The sequence below is a fragment of the Podarcis muralis genome, chromosome 8, assembly GCF_964188315.1.
Source record: "Podarcis muralis chromosome 8, rPodMur119.hap1.1, whole genome shotgun sequence".
NCBI lineage: Eukaryota > Metazoa > Chordata > Lepidosauria > Squamata > Lacertidae > Podarcis > Podarcis muralis.
Genome location: NC_135662.1, coordinates 84,171,684 through 84,188,685, shown reverse-complemented (window position 1 = coordinate 84,188,685; position 17,002 = coordinate 84,171,684). Strand labels below are relative to the sequence as shown.

At 42.5% G+C, this 17,002-nt stretch overlaps 1 protein-coding gene and 1 pseudogene across 3 annotated transcripts in view; one reads left to right on the top strand and one right to left on the bottom strand.

Annotated features, from left to right (window-relative positions):
* Positions 1-290: 290 nt before the first annotated feature.
* The window catches only part of NAA16 (N-alpha-acetyltransferase 16, NatA auxiliary subunit), a 39,354-nt gene continuing 22,642 nt past the window's right edge, over positions 291-17,002 (bottom strand). Inside the window, exons 12-20 of one of the 3 annotated variants that reach the window (XM_028738073.2) lie at positions 14,922-15,074; positions 12,798-12,926; positions 12,384-12,597; positions 10,127-10,320; positions 8,808-8,916; positions 7,352-7,450; positions 7,091-7,234; positions 3,226-3,323; positions 291-1,752 (exon numbers count right to left, since the gene is read on the bottom strand). In XM_028738073.2, coding sequence (XP_028593906.2) covers positions 1,552-1,752; positions 3,226-3,323; positions 7,091-7,234; positions 7,352-7,450; positions 8,808-8,916; positions 10,127-10,320; positions 12,384-12,597; positions 12,798-12,926; positions 14,922-15,074 — 1,341 coding nt within the window. In that variant the 3' untranslated portion in view covers positions 291-1,551. Of the gene's footprint in view, positions 1,753-3,225; positions 3,324-7,090; positions 7,235-7,351; positions 7,451-8,807; positions 8,917-10,126; positions 10,321-12,383; positions 12,598-12,789; positions 12,927-14,897; positions 15,075-17,002 lie in introns of those variants that run through there. The other 2 variants (XM_028738075.2, XM_028738076.2) reach the window with 2 other exon arrangements.
* LOC114601066 (large ribosomal subunit protein uL15 pseudogene) lies at positions 5,392-5,998 on the top strand (annotated as a pseudogene).

Here is a 17,002-nt window from a genome sequence, read left to right as displayed (position 1 = left end):
TGTGCGCCCATCTCACTCAAGAGGCCGGGGGCCAGCGCTGTCCGGAGACACTTCCGGGTCACGTGGCCAGCGTGACATCGCTAGTAAGCGGTCCCTATTTATCTACTTGCACCCGGGGGTGCTTTCGAACTGCTAGGTTGGCAGGCGCTGGGACCGAGCGACGGGAGCGCACCCCGCCGCAGGGATTCAAACCGCCGACCTTTCGATCGGCAAGTCCTAGGCACTGAGGCTTTTACCCACAGCGCCACCCGCGTCCCCATTCAATATATATAGAAACACAAAACCAGAGCCAATGTGTACAAAATAATTTATTACAGCATTACATCAGTTGGCATTATTTTACAGTGAATTTTTCATTCAACTATTGATTCTAAACAGATGACAGAAGAGACTGTCTTCAAGATAACTGTCTGTCTTGGTAAAACGTCCCTTCTTGGATTTTGCATAGGGCCTAAGTAATATTACTTAAATATTTACATTAACCATTAAAAGGAAAATAAACTGGTTCGATTATTTTTCAGAAAATGGATTTTCTGTACAAGTCAGGGGTGTATTTTAAGTTTGGACAGCAGTTTATATAAAGTTGTCATGAATAGCCATTGATGCCATGAAGTAAAACATTTAAGATGGCTGACTTAGAACTTTGATGTGTTGTAGACGTAATCCATTTGGATTAATGCACCAAAATACAAAGAAAAATATCAACTGTGATTTGTAGACAAACTAATTGTGCTCATTTAAATTTGTTAAAGTAAATATTAACCACTAATTGCTTTATAGCACTTAAATCAATACTTCAGCAAAAACTGAAGTTCATTTCTTGTGAGTTTTAACAGAGCTCAACATCCTATTTAAACATAACTTATTATCTGGGATTGGCCACATTCTATGTTGTTGTACCCTCCCCCCACAAAAAAGTGGAATAATATTTCAAAATTTGTAAGTGGTGAAGAAACAAGTATCTAAACAGTAATAGCGGGTATTCAATAGTTCAAAAATATTTAATAAACAGTTCAAACTAATAGTTACGAGAAAAAGGAGGTTATAGCTTTTTTTAAAAAAAGCATACCAATTTAAAAACACAAATAAGCTCTCCGAATTAAGCAGTTTCCATAAAATGCTTTAAATAAACAGAAAACTGCCATCACCCATAATTAGGATTTGTGCTTTGAAAGAAACAAATAAAAAAGCTGAAAACAATGGACAAGTATGATAACCCTTTTAACTTGCCAAGTTTGCTAATCCAATAGGCTTTATAAGAAGTGGCTGTATTTATTTGAATATGTAACAGCATTCATGTGAATGGTCAATCTCTTGCGTCCATGATTTTGGATAAAAAGATCCATAACTGTACAAATATAAACATAACCAGTATTATGCAGAGATAGATGTCTACATAAATATCAGCAGCTCCTGTTGAGAGAAATGAGCTCATAGCACAGGACATTTTCATTCAACTGCCTGTTTGAATTTTTCCAATGTGTTCGGAAGTAGAAACCCTGAACTGTGTTCAACCAGTCTGGAAGAGAGCACAAATCCCATTGCTCGGCTTTAAATTTCATTGGACAGCACATTGTGATGAATGGCTGTATGATTGATCGATGCAAAGCTACCATCATCTTCCTTCGTGGGAGAGACAAAAGCAGATGCTAAGGGAAAGAGTTTGTGGCAGGCCAGCCGATAGTCATCACTCTGGGTGGGGCTGACTCCAAAGCTGCCATCAAGTAAGGACTCCAAAACTGTTGTTAAAGTCTGAAGAGAGAGAGAGAAAAAAAATTATTTTTAAGCTGGGGTGTCTTCCACAAAATAATCCCAACAGAGACACCCCTCCCTAATAGCTCCTCTCTCAAGTGTAGGGCTGCTCTACTAGAAAAATTAACTAATAAACTGAAACTGACACGGGGACAAACAGAAGAAGACGCCTTCACCCCGGTATGGCTCCCCTTGATCACATACACAGCCCAACAGGACAATGACAATAATCCACCAACAGCATACAAATCAATATGGCTAACCTGATCCAAAACACCCACCCACCTCACTCACACACGAAAACAAAGATCACCACAGCCAACCCCAAACGAATAACCACACCCTAGGCCAACCCCAACCTCTCTCACCACCAAAGGAACACAAGTGAACAACACAAGCACGCTGACACCAAACTCTACATACATTAAGCATAATAGAAACACCGCTACCCGACCCCACCCCATCCATCTCCCCTCCCTCCACCCCCCTTTCATTTTTTTTTCTTTTTTTCCCCTTCTCCCCCTAATGCCTCAACAAATGAAACGGATTTGTAAAAATGTTACATGAGGAAAAAAAATACGAGGCATTACACTTACACTGTAAAACAAGAAAACCCTTAATAAACTATTTTTTTTAAAAAAAGGGGTAGGGCTGCTGCTGCGATCTTTTTTCTTTTCCACTGGAAGTCAAAATACTTTTTTCTTCCATGTGTTATCCTCTAATAGGTAAGGTAAAGGATCCCTGGACGGTTCAGTCCAAGGAGACTATGGGGTTGCGGCGCTCATCTCGCTTTCAGGATGAAGAAGCCACCGTTTGTCCACAGACAGTTTTCCAGGTAACGTGGCCAGCAGGACTAAACCGCTTCTGGTGCAACGGGACACCGTGACGGAAACCAGAGCGCATGGAAACGCCGCTTACCTTCCCGTTTATCCTCTAATACAGGAATGGGGAAGCTTCAGCTAAACTACAACTCCCATAAGCACTAGCAAGCATGGCCAATGACCAGGGGTGATGGGAGTTGCAGCACAACATAAGAAGGGCTAAAGCAGTGGTCAGCAAAGTTTTTTTAGCAGGGGGCCGGTCCACTGTCCCTCCGACCTTGTGGGGGGCCGGACTATATTTTTTTGGGGGAAATGAACATATTCCTATGCCCCACAAATAACCCAGAGATGCATTTTAAATAAAAGGACACATTCTACTCATGTAAAAACACCAGGCAGGTCCCACAAATAACTCAGAGATGCATTTTAAATAAAAGGACACATTCTACTCATGTGAAAACACGCTGATTTCTGGACCGCCCACAGGCTGGATTTAGAAGGCGATTGGGCTGCATCCGGCCCCCAGGCCTTAGGTTGCCTACCCATGGGCTAAAGGTTCCCCACATCTGCTCATGTACATGTCACCTCATGCACTATTCACAACAGCATACTATCTAGAAACTTCAGTTTCACAATCGTAATAATGAATTACCTTCACATTTTTATCCGTCATAGTTTCATCTAGTTTAGTTGCAATGCCAATAGCTTTCTCTTGTCTTGAGTTGTCCAGGAAATACATCATCTTGGCACCTGAAAAAGAAGTGGCATAGATTTATGAGCAGGGAAACCATTCAAAGGGAGAACTTAATGATATGTTTTGCTTCAGTTTTCACTAATACTAAACATGCATTGTGCACATTGCAAAAAAAAACAAAAACAAACTTGAAAAAATAGCAAGGCAACAAGGACTGTCAAATCAGCAAATTACAACAAAGCAAAGTCCACCATACTGGATTCAAAGCAGCTCAAGAAAGTAAATTCACCCATACTGTCACCCCATTTTATATCAATACAGTGGTACCTTGGGTTAAGTACTTAATTCGTTCCAGAGGTCCGTTCTTAACCTGAAGCACCACTTTAGCTAATGGGGCCTCCTGCTGCCGCTGCGCCGCTGCTGCACGATTTGTTCTCATCCTGAAGCAAAGTTCTTAACCTGAAGCACTATTTCTGGGTTAGCGGAGTGTGTAACCTAAAGTGTATGTAACCTGAAGCGTATGTAACCCGAGTTACCACTGTAGGTCCAGCCTAAGCTGCAGTAGGGCCAGAGAGAAGCCAGCAAAATATGACCTCAATTTTTCTGAGGTTGTGGGACGGGAAAAACCTTACTTCACTCAGAACTGGGTATCTTGACTTCAAATTCTTACTGCAACCATTATACATTGAACCCCACTAAGTCTAAATTAAAGGCGAACCATGACACAAAATCTGAATATATTTTTTATTTGCCACAGGTACTAAAGCAATTAATGAAGACAAGAGAAAATTAAGTTCAATTATCCACAGTTACCTCATTAAAGTAATTAAAGTAATTTAGCTTTGTAATTTGGCTGTGTATTTAACAATAAACATGACTTTTAAAGGGCAGCAAATGTAGCAAGATCCATGCTAACGACCTGAAATTGTGAGTTACGGTTTGGAAGCCACTAAGAATAGACACCACACAAAAGAAAAAAGATAATAGAGTAAGAAAATCCCATGGGAAAGACCTGATGAAGTAATGGGGGAAGGCATTCTAATAATAGAAGACAATGGGGACGACAGAGATGGAAATCCTCAGCCCATAAAGACTGGTGGTAGACTAAACACATATATAAAACTGCAAAATGATGAAGACAACAATTAGCAATGTTTTTTCAAGTTCTCACAGTCTTCATTTAGGCCAGGCATTTGGCCCTCCAGATGTTTTGGGACTACAATTCCCATCATCCCTGACCACTGGTCCTGTTAGCTAGGGATGATGGGAGTTGTAGTACCAAAACATCTGGAGGGCCAAGTTTGGCCATGCCTGATTTAGACTTTCCTTCCTTCTGAACGTGGAAGTGATAATGCTAGGAATCATTTAATGAAACTGACCAGCAGCACATTCCGGACGGTGGAAGGGCTGCTTCACCCAAGTTATGGAGTTCATTCCCACCAGCTGGAGTGTTTGCCAAATTCTCCAATTCATGGAGAAGAAATATACCATGGCTATTAGTCATACTGATTACATGGAACCTCCATGTTCAGAGGTACTCTGCCTCTGAATACTAATGGCTGTGGAGCAACAGCAGACGGGAGATACCGTATATTTCACTCCATAGGGCGCACCTAGTTTTTAGGGGGGGAAATAAAGGGGGGATTATCCCCCCCCCAGCCCCCAGAACAGAACAAGATTGCGCGCAACCTCGCCGCCGCTCCCAGAGCTTGCGGGGGCTTCCCCCGACCCCAGAACAGGCTGCTATCCGCAAGCCTTCGGAGTCCGAAGGCTTGCGGATAGCTGCCTGAAGCCCGGGCAGTGCAGCGGGAGTTGGCGCTGTGCTCCCCGGGCTTCAGGCTGCTATCTGTGAAAGCCTGCATTCACTCCATAGGATGCACACACATTTCCCCTTCATTTTTGGAGGGGGAAAGTGCGTCCTGTAGTGCGAAAAATATGGTACCCCCTCCACCGTCCTGCGAAAACCCCTTAATCCCAATTTTATTTTATTCTTCGGTAGATTTGCTGAAAGAAAAAGACAAACCAATGCATAAATTTTAGAAAGGGGCAAGAGTAGACACAGACACACAAAGCATTGTTTTAAAAAACCAAGACTCCTTCCTTTCCGTGAAATCTCATGAGGAGCACTCTTTTCCTTTATTTCCTTGGAGCTGCCAAGATGCCTTCAAGGCTGAGGAAGACCAGGAAACTGTGAGGTCACGTCAGCCACAGCCATGGTTGTATTGGTAAGCATAGAAAGCATCCTGGAGGACGTGGTAATGCTGGAGGTCTGCACCACCACAAGAATTAACTTTGATAAATACCATCCTGGTTATTTTGGAAAGGATTACCACTTGAAGAAAAACCAGCACTTCCATCCTACAGTCTGCCTGGAAAAACTGTGGACGCTTTTTAGTGAGCAGACAAGGCTCAAGTATGTAAAAAATCTGGCTGGATTATCACCTGTAATTGATGTTGTGCGCTCAGGTTATTATACAGTCCTGGGCAAGGGGAAACTGCCCAAACAGCCTGTAGTTGCAAAAGCAAAGTTCTTCAGCAGAAAAGCAGAAGAAAAAATAAAAGAAGTTGGTGGAGCTTGTGTGCGTAGTAGTCTCTATGTACTCACATTTAACTAAACATCATTTCAGCTTAAAAAAGAAAAATCAAGACTCCTTGCACTCTGTTCCGCTTCCCCTTTCTTCCTGCCCAGGGCGGCCCTGCCCTCTGAGCCGGTGCGTCACAAAAGACTGGGTGGGCCTCCACAGCCCTTCCTCCTTGCCTGCTCTCCAGCAGCCACTTTGAGCAGCCCAGAGCAGGAGGATAGCACCAGCGACCAGAGAGAGGCAATGGGATGCTCCCTTGCAGCGTTGCAGCTCAGGCCAAGCACCACCCCCTCCTCTCCTAAGCTTGGCAGCAGCAGCATAGGCAGAGGACAGGGACATTCCGGGATCAAATAAAAACCCCAGAATGGCTTTCGTAATTTCAGCACTGTCCCTGCAAAATAGGGACACTTGGAGGGTATGGAGTGAATAAACCAGGAAGTCTCTAACGAGCCAGAGCATCTGGTTTTATCTGAACGATTGTCACCAGCTTTAGAAGACAGAGGACCTTAAAGAACTTGAATTCATGGTGACTGACCAACTTCAAGCTGCCTTCAAGCCTTCTTAGGAGCCTCCCAGAGGTTTATGGTTGTCAGTGAGGAGAATTCACCCCTCCCATATCCAAGAATCTGCTGATGTTCTCTGCTGATTCTTCAGAGAGGAGGGGCGGTTTCTGCTCTCTACTTATTCCGCTCCAGCCTCACATCAAAGTGTCGGGGAGAGAGAGAGACTAAGTGTTAGAGAGAGATCGTGTGTATAGATAAGGTTGCTGCTAAGAGCAGCTGCAGACACTCAGTGCAGTTCTGCTTTTTCGTTTAGACCTCATTTAGCTCTGTATATAGTTGTGTATTTAGTTGTAGATAGAATAAAGAAGATATTCTACAGAGCTGCTCTCCGAGTCGTTTATGCTCTGCTATACTCTGCTGTGCGACGACTGTCTTCTTGTGGGAGTGAATCCGGTGCTCACAACTCTAAGCTGTGAGTCCACAGCACTTTGAACTGTTCCTGTGTAAAAGGTGGTCTCTGGAAGTGCTACCCAGCTCGCCTGGCCCAGTCGGGGCTGAAGTGGATGAGTCCAGTTGGTGACACTGGCTCAAGGGCGATGCTGACAGTCAGGGGCAGAGTCCTGGGCTAGATGGACCTTTGGTCTGTGGAGCAGGGCTCTTCTCCTGAACCTGCTTCAAGTCCTACAATAAAACACAGGTTTGGCATAATGTCATCCTTTAAAACACAAATAAACCAACCTGACAGCAGATGCCGTATGGAGGTAGAATTGCGTCTGAGAAATTCTTCATTGAAACTTTCCAAATCTTTACTAATAAAAATCTTCTGCATTTCTTGGGTTAGGACTTTGTTCACAATTTCTGGCAAATTACTATGATCAGACACTAAAAAAGTAAAAAACAACAACGAAGCACATAGTTGTTACCATCTGACAAAACTGTACTTCAGTGTTCCAAGGACAGTTTTATAGCATGCAAACAGCAGATTTATCTTATACTTACCACATTTGGAGAATTTAATTAAACATTCATGTAGCCACGGGTTATTACTGTCAATAGCAAAAGCTCTTTTAACCGACTGCAACATTAAGAGAAACTTTCCTGCATAAATACAAGAATAAAGAACTAGTTTTTATAATGTTATTTACATTTGAATAATCTGTTTGTTTTGCTGTGTTACAACCATTCTGCACACACACGCTCACTCATGTGTCACATGCAAAATAAAGGAGACCTCGTATTATTTATATATGCACCTGACAGCTTATGAACAAGGCAAGGCCAGGTCCCTGCCCTATGGGGCTGCCAGGAGCTGAAGTCAAACGTGGGGCAGCAATAAAAAAATACAGTGTCAAAGAAGTTAACTCTTTATTCAGAGAAGCCCCAAAAGCACAGGCCTAGTGGTCCGGGCAACTCTTCCCAGTAGATCTTGCCCGAATGAGGCAGTTGCGAAGACTGAAGGTCCCACTGCTCTCCAAGGCCTTTCCCAAGCAGTCATAGACTGTCTCTGCGCACAACCAACCTCTTGTTTTGCTCTTCATTTCTCTGTGTGTTCTAGATGACCAGGGGGAGAGAAGTGGTTGCAGCAGGACGGGGAGACTCCCTGGCTTCTTCGGGAACCTGTCTCCCCTCTGCCTCTTGACCATCTTCTCCAGCCTCTGCTTCTGAGTCTGAACTGTTCTCCGCCACTGCTTCTTCCTGCTCACTAAACCCCGTTACTACTTCTTCTTCTGACACCACCTCCTCCCAAATCTGCTCCTTCTTCTCCCTCTGACCTCTCATTGCCATTCCTGGCTCCTCTGCGCCCAGCCAGCCCATGACATGGGCTTACAACCAAGAAACAGGCCTGAGGCAGACAAGAGAGAAGGGGCAGGTGAATGGAGGCAGGGATAGATGGGCTGAATGTGAAGTTATTTAAGTTATAGTAGGTTGTGAGAATGATGGCGGTGTAGCAAAAGCATCACAGAAAGGGTGAGGAGGAGGATTTTAATGAAATAGGGGAGATGGTCGATGGGGAGGAAGTTTCAGGCGTAAGAGGCAGCAAATAAGAAATGGTGTTGTTTGAGGTGGCAGGAGACCTTTGGACACCCGACGATTGTGGAGCTGGACCAATGAAACCAAAATACAGGAATATGTTGGTATATAAAAATGGAGAGACAAGGGGGTGAGGGGCAAGGGCTTGTACAGAATCTGGGAGCAAAAAGGTTGACAGTGCAGGGATTTAAGGACAGGCATTATGTGCAGAGAGCAATAAGAAAACTGAATAATTTGAGCAGCAGTGCCGGATAGTTGTGACCAAGGTGAGACAATGGAAAACCCAGTAAGTCAAGCCCAGAGATGATTAGTGTTTTTGCAGACAGATAACCTGAAAACTAATAATGGATAAATCTACACATGTAACTATTACAAAATCATCCTGTTATTTCACAATCCTGTTTCACAATTACATATACTTTACCTTTCCTTAAATAAATGTCAAATGCTAAAAGATGTGTGTCTATGTTATCGGCCGCAAGATTCTTAAGTGGTATAAGGAACTTAATTGCTTCCTCTAATGGATTGCCAACCTGCCAAAAGAAATTCAGGTTAGTTATAAACTGAAGTCATACCAAAAAAGTCTCTAAAGATCAAGCTTGCAATAATCGTACTGATATATTTTGGCACACAATGTATTTAATAGTGTTTATCATAGTTACCCGCTCTTCCAAAAGACAGCTAGTCAACGAAACAGGTTGAGTTGTATAAATACCGTATTTTTTGCTCTATAAGACTCACTTTTCCCCTCCTCAAAAGTAAGGGGAAATGTGTGTGCGTCTTATGGGGCGAATGCAGGCTGTGCAGCTATCCCAGAAGCCAGAACAGCAAGAGGGATTGCTGCTTTCACTGCGTAGCGATCCCTCTTGCTGTTCTGGCTTCTGGGATTCAGAATATTTTTTTTCTTGTTTTCCTCCTCCAAAAACTAGGTGCGTCTTATGGTCTGGTGCGTCTTATAGAGCGAAAAATACGGTACTTAAGAAGGAGCTTGGCATCTTGGACGTAACTTCGAGCCATCCCAACAACTACAATATGTTACTTTAGGAATTACAAAATGCCCAACAGCTGTTCATTTTCTCCCTGGGATCCACCCTATAGAGGGAAACTGAAAGCAAGTTTCAGGTTAACAGGCTCCCTGCTCTGTCATCATCACTGGGCAGAACACTTAATGCCCTACCTAAATAACCTCATTGTTATTCAGACAGGGGATTTCCCAATGTGACTGTTCACTTCTCCTGTAGCAAGGAAGATGGGACAAAGTTGAGGGAACAAATGTATGACCACAAGGCCTACTCTTGAGAACAAAATAGATGAAACACAGGAAGGAATTAAAAGCAACTCTGCTGAACAGACATAATGATACCAAGAAAGGTTTGGAACAGGAGCCCAGTGGAAGAGAATTATGTGAGCAAAACCAAGTTTCACAGAACTCTTAGAAGTTCAGAAGCAAAGCAGCAAAATGCTTGCTTTCATCTTGATGCCCCTGTTCCAGCATGTACAATGTGTCTGTCATCTGATCAGTCATGTACATCCCCCAGAATGTGCTTGATCAAATGGCACATTCGAGTCAAAGCGGCGCATGTGAATCCAAGATTGTGAACATCATATGTGCGGTCTACATGCCAGGCCAGTGAGTTAACTGACCCCAACCTTCCTGTAAATATTTTGGTTTGATATGGCACAGTGAAGAAGGTTTTGAATATGCGATGATTAACAAATATAGAAAAGGAGAAACAAATCTACCCTTTCCAGTTTTTCAGGAACCAATTCTTCCTTGGGACCACTGGTTTCTTCCTCTTCCTCCTCTCGCTTCTTCTTTTGGTTCTTCTGCTGCCTCTCTCGCTCTGCATGCTTTCTCTCCTCTTCCAGTTTAGCTTTCTTCTGTGCTCGTCTTTGCTTACTAAGCATTTTCTTAAGCTCTTTGGCCGAAAGGTTTTCTACAACAGGAGATTTACAAACCATACAAAATAATAAATTTTAATAAACTGGGTTTATTAAAAAATATACAGCGTCGTATTTAAATATCACTTCATTAAATGCCTCTACAATAGAAAAACACAAAATAAACAAATAAAAGAAGTACGGTAACTCTTAATTTATTGTTTAAATAAACCTTCAGGATTCTTAAAAGCTAGCTATAAGCACTCCAGTACACACCATGTGCTTCAGGTTCAGAAACTTTTTGGCAAGGTCCCTCATCAAAATTTCTCAAGAAAACGTAGCAATTTTGGGATAAGAGATAGATATGCTATGGTTAAAAGATAGGAAGCAGACTGTAGGAATAAACTGCAATTTGCACAATGGAGAAAAGTGTGAACTCCTATAAATTTATATAGGTCTCAGCCTGTGTATGCACAGAAGCATCAGTGAGTTAAGAGAGCTATATTTTCTGACAGGGAAGCAAACAGAAGCATCAAACGTGAACGCTTTTGCTGCTTGAAGCAACAACAGATTTTCCTTTCTGCCGTGATCTAAATGACACGTGGTTCTGTGAACACAAGAGGAAAGTGTTTTGTTGTACCACATTTCAGTTAAGGGCTAAAAGTTCTACCATCACCTTTCCTTCAACTGCACAACTAAGGATGAAAACCAAGGGCCTTCTCATTCAAGTGGCAAGGCTTTGTCTGATACATACCACTTTAGACAGCAGGATTTGGCTCACATGACCAAATGTCCCTCCATTTAATTTTATTTTTTTTAGAGAAAAGGAACATATATATTGTGAACCCCTGTCTGTCGTCTGAAGAGGTGTAGTCCAGATACAGTTTTATCAACTCAGAGAAAATGAGGCCAAGTGTAAAAGCCACAACAGAGGAGGCCCCGAACAGCAGCTTGATAGTCTGACCGCAATGTCAAAAGATCCTTTTCCAATTAACAAGACTTTAGCAGTAACTTAACATGCAAATCAGACTTTTGTCTGCAATCACTTAAGAAAACTAAAATGATGGAAAGAAAGAGTCCCCACACCAGAGAGGAATGGCAAACCAAGCTGTTACCGACTACGCCGAAATGGCAAAACTGACCGGAAAGCTCAGGGATCAAGAAGACAAAAACTTCAAGAAAGAATGGGAAAAAATTATAATTTACTTAGGAGACAGTGTAAGCTGATGAAAACATTAGCAGGATTTTAATCTCACTTGTAATGTAACAAATACTATGGATAATATGGATAGGTACAAAATATAGACTATGAAATAATATGCCGTTGAAAATGTTGACAATAGGCCCCACGGAGGGGATGGGGGGAAGTCTTGAGATTCAGAGAAATCTCTCTATATGGATATGTATTTGGTTTTATTATAAATTTATATTTGTAAAATCAAATAAAAACAATTTCAAAACAACAACAACCCTAAAATGAAGATTTTCAACCATCTAAATTCTGTGCTGGATCAGGGTCCACCAACTTGGTGCCTGCAGCAGCCAACAGAACAGATTTAGGTGTGTTCAACGGTTGTGGTGTATGCATGGCAATCAGTTTTCCCAGTTTTCAAATGTGTATGTGGGCACAAAAAGGCTGGCAATCCCTGTTTTAAATTCTTAATACTGCACTGATTATTAAGCCATTTTTACATCCATTTCAGCAGATGATTCTCCCCAGCCCTGTATAAAATAAGTTTCCTTTACATATACCACCACTGCTGCTTTACATTTTCAGCAGTGAACACTTCTGTACAGTGGTGCCCCGCAAGACGAATGCCTCGCAAGACGAAAAACTCACTAGACGAAAGGGTTTTCTGTTTTTTGAGTCGTTCCGCAAGACGAATTTCCCTATGGGCTTGCTTCGCAAGACGAAACGTCTTGCGAGTTCTTGCGAGTTTGTTTCCTTTTTCTTAAAGCCGCTAAGCCGTTAACAGCCGCTAAGCCGCTAATAGCTGTGCTTCGCAAGACGAAAAAACCGCAAAACGAAGAGACTCGCGGAACGGATTAATTTCGTCTTGCGAGGCACCACTGTACAAAGCTTTTTATACTCACACTATCTTAATTATTGCTTCAATACCTGAATTTACTTCTTGTTCTTTGCTTTCATTGGCTAGCGGGTTATCATATAGCTTCAGGTAGATTTCAATTGCTGAGCGAGCCGCCTTGAAGTAGAAGGCATGTTGCCTGAGAACGTCTTCCAACCTCAAGAGGTCCACGTAGGCACGGAGTGTCATCTTTCTCATGCAGTAGGTGTGGAAGTCAAATTGATCATCTGTTATCTCAAAAAAGTGCTTTTAAAAAAAAGGAGAGAGGATACTATTTTTTATGACGCAGTTTACTAGATGGACAAATAAGGCAGCTTCCTAGGTGTGCTTACAGCTTTTTCGAAATAAAGTGTTTTGGCAACTCTAAAGCAGATGACGAGTTAACAGAGTTCATGTTGCTTATGAGAAGCGGTAGTCAGGAAAAAGCAATCTGTTTACCTACTTACCCTCTCCACTTCATGGCACTTTTTCAAGGCATCTCCATATTTCCCTAGTCTCTGAAAAGCTAAAGCGCATTCTGTTTGGAACCACATGCACTGCATTTCATTGAGATTCTCCATGGCAGAAGTTCCTTCCTGAAATAAATAAAAAAGTATTGTGTGGGATCAATAGTCGTTTAAATTTATATGTATATGTGTGATATCTATCTACTGTATCTGTCTATCCATACACACACACACACACACACACACACACACACACAGCCCTATGATATCCTATAAGAATGCTTTAACAATAAATAACTGATACAATTCTTTGGATAATAATAATAATTAATAATAATTTATTATTTATACCCCGCCCAACTGGCTGAGTTTCCCCAGCCACTCTGGGTGGCTTCCAATCAAGTGTTAAAAACAATACAGCATTAAATATTAAAAACTTCCCTAAAGAGGGCTGCCTTCAGATGTCTTTTAAAAAGAAGATAATTATTGATTTCTGGACTTTTCAATTATTGAGTGCAGGGACAGCAAATGTAGCGTTTTCAGATGTTGCAGAACCAAGCCACTGCCATAGCCCTGACCACCACAATCCATGGTCAGGCAGTGGGTGATAGGAGTTGTTCTCAAACAAAACCTGGAGGGCATCATATTGGCAACCCCCAGTCTTATAAAGTATCCTATTCTTTTCCCTTTTCCAAAGGCTTTAACTAATGCATACTTTTTCTATTCAGCTAAGGGGAAAGTCTGTGAGAAGGGCAATATTTCATTCATACAGAAACGAGAATGTGGGCACTTTCACTGTAAGAGAGGCAGAGATAAGGGAGGTGTTCTTAAGAAGACCAGACAATATTTCTCATGTAGTAGCAAACACTGTGTGCAAAATGCTATAAATGTGGTCTTGTTTAATTAATGACTGACAGCTCAAGAAGGCAGGGAATTTTAATAGTGAAGACACAAGGTGCAACACTAAGAGGGTAATCCTATACATAGCTACTCAAAAGTAAGTCCTATTCACTTCCATAAGACTTACTCCTAGGTAAGAGGGTAAAGGACTGAGGTACAAGAAAATCAAATCTGAACAACTCCTGTCCCTCTGTGGTCATCAAGGCAACCACTCAACACCGTACTGGCAATGTGAGCATAGCATAGCATTGTATTTTGTATTGCATTGTATTTTGAATTGCATTGTATTTTGTATTGTATTGTATTGTATTGTATTTTGTATTGTATTGTATTGTATTGTATTGTATTATTCATTCCCCGCCCATCTGGCTGGGCTTCCCAGTCAAAATGAATGGAGACTTTACAAAAGGTTAAATGCCAATGGAAAATTTGGCAATGTGAAGAACTGCCTGAATGGGAAGACATTTCAAAGATTTTTACAATGCAATCTTGCACATACAGTTCCAATAGCCAGTCCTACTGAGTTAAACTGGGCTTACTCCAAGGTAAATGGGTACAGGATTGTAGCCTGCAGTCTATTTAATAATTTACGAAATTTAAACGTAGTCTTCAGTAGTAACGATGCCTGTATTTCTTTCACCACCAAGTTAGCCTATGCATCTTAATGAAAAATGTTGACTTTTAGTTGGCTAGTCTATGGACATGGAATGTGCTCCCACTTAAACTTCCAGCCTCCTCATGAGTACCGTATTTTTCGCTCTATAACACGCACCCAACCATAACACGCACGTAGTTTTTAGAGGAGGAAAACCCGTAGGCATGCCACCCGTAGGCATTTCCTCCATAACACGCACAGACATTTCCCCTTACTTTCTAGGAGGAAAAAAGTGAGTGTTATGGTGCAAAAAATACGGTAATTCATTTACTGTGACAGGGTTACTCATGATGAAGCTGTTTCATACTGCAGTGGAATAGCTAAAATATATTTAGAGATTATAGTGGGGGGGGGCACAGAACTATTCTGTTCCTGGGAATTCATCAGTACTATTATCTTGACTAAATTAGAAGTTAGGTGAATGTTTCCTTGCATAGATATATTCCTGTCATCATACAATTCTACTACCAATGACTAATAATAATAATAATAATAATAAATCTGAAACTGACAGAGGAAATTTTCAAAACGAATACGCAACCAACCTCTATTTAAAATATATCTCCTACCCGTGTGAACTTGGAACACATCTCTTCTGCATCCTTCACCATATTTGCTCTCAGCATATACTTTGCACATTTGGAGTTGATGAATCTATCGGCTGTATCCAACGACTGCGCCTCATCCATCCATTTGGCAGCCTCCTTTAGGTTGCCTACATGCTATTGAGGGAAAGGGAAGAGTTTTATACTTAATTTTAAATGTCAGTAACAGGCACATTGTGTAAGCTCTGAGTACTGTAACGCGCACGTGCATCTCCCCTTTCCGAAACATTTGGCATGCAACAAATCACAGCCAATCTTATTATGCTTCGCTGTGTGAAAGATATTGATCTGATGAAAACTAAAAAAAGAAGTGAACTACAAAGGATCATGTTCAGACTTCAGTGCATATGTCAAGCTTCACAGGTCTGGCAAAATTATGTTAGCACTAAATATCTGAGTATGGAAGAAGCACAGAACCTTTACTAACTTTGAGTGAGAGCTGCTCACATTTTACATCGAAAACAAAAACCATTTCCATAGTCCAAGCCCACTATTTGCTTCCACAAAAAGACGATGGTCACAAACATTTCATATGAACAATTTATTATGAATTACTTTTGTTTTTCCCTTTTCTGACTGCTGCAAGAGGCCATGGACAAAGGAGCGAACACTAAGCCCTTCGTCATGCACATGTACATATAGATCCAACCGCAGCATGCTATCCAAGATCTGGGGTCTAGTATACCAATAATTGGGACACGGGTGGCGCTGTGGGTTAAACCACAGGGCCTAGGACTTGCCGATCAGAAGGTCGGCGGTTCGAATCCCCGTGATGGGGTGAGCTCCTGTTGTCCGGTCCCTGCTCCTGCCAACCTAGCAGTTCGAAAGCACGTCAAAGTGCAAGTAGATAAATAGGTACCACTCCGGCGGGAAGGTAAACGGCGTTTCCATGCGCTGCTCTGGTTCGCCAGAAGTGGCTTAGTCATGCTGGCCACATGACCCAGAAGCTGTCTGCGGACAAACACCGGCTCCCTCGGCCAATAAAGCGAGATGAGCGCCGCAACACCAGAGTCGGTCACGACTGGACCTAATGGTCAGGGGTCCCTTTACCTTTATACCAATAATTTGGGGCTGGGGTGCAGGTAGACAGCATTGGAACACATATTATAGCTTGAGGTGGAAAAAGCCACTTTGATTAATAAGAAATACAGGGATAAGTGGATACATGTACAGGCCACACAGAAAGTCACGGAGTGATATTCAGCTAAGAGTAGACTTGGTGAAATCATGTTCATTAATTTCAAGCTTTACTCTGGGTAAAACTTAGCTGATTCTATGGACATGGAGAAGGAAAGGGAAACAGAGGTGGAAAGAATTGCCATTGCTGCATAAGGAGAGGGAAGGGTGCTTGGGATTCAGCAGGGCATAATGGAGGCTTGGAGTGGACACAACAAGGCAAGTTCAAAATGCCGATGCTGTGGGACCAGGCCTCAAGAGGAAGCCAGAAGAGTGAGAGAGGGAGGGAGGGAGAGATTGAAATTGAAATGCTAAAATTTACCTGTTCCAGAAAGGGAGAAGTAGTAGCTTTCTTTTGGGCTTACATGGTAAAAAGGTAAAGGGACCCCTGACCATTAGGTCCAGTCGTGACCGACTCTGGGGTTGTGGCGCTCATCTCGCTTTATTGGCCGAGGGAGCCGGCGTACAGCTTCCGGGTCATGTGGCCAGCATGACTAAGCCACTTCTGGCGAACCAGAGCAGCACACGGAAACGCCGTTTACCTTCCCGCCGGAGTGGTACCTATTTATCTACTTGCACTTTGACGTGCTTTCGAACTGCTAGGTTGGCAGGAGCAGGGACCGAGCAACAGCAGCTCACCCCGTCACGGGGATTCGAACCGCTGACCTTCTGATCAGCAAGTCCTAGGCTCTGTGGTTTAACCCACAGCGCCACCTTGGGCTTACATGGTACCTGAGAGTTTAAGATAGGACTGGCTATTAGGGTTCTTGGGGCACCTTGGTTCTGATTATGAGTGGCTAGGAAGGTCGTTCTCCTACAAAAGCAGACTGAAAGCTGGGTTCTGCCCAAGCAAAACTCTTTCGGCGTTT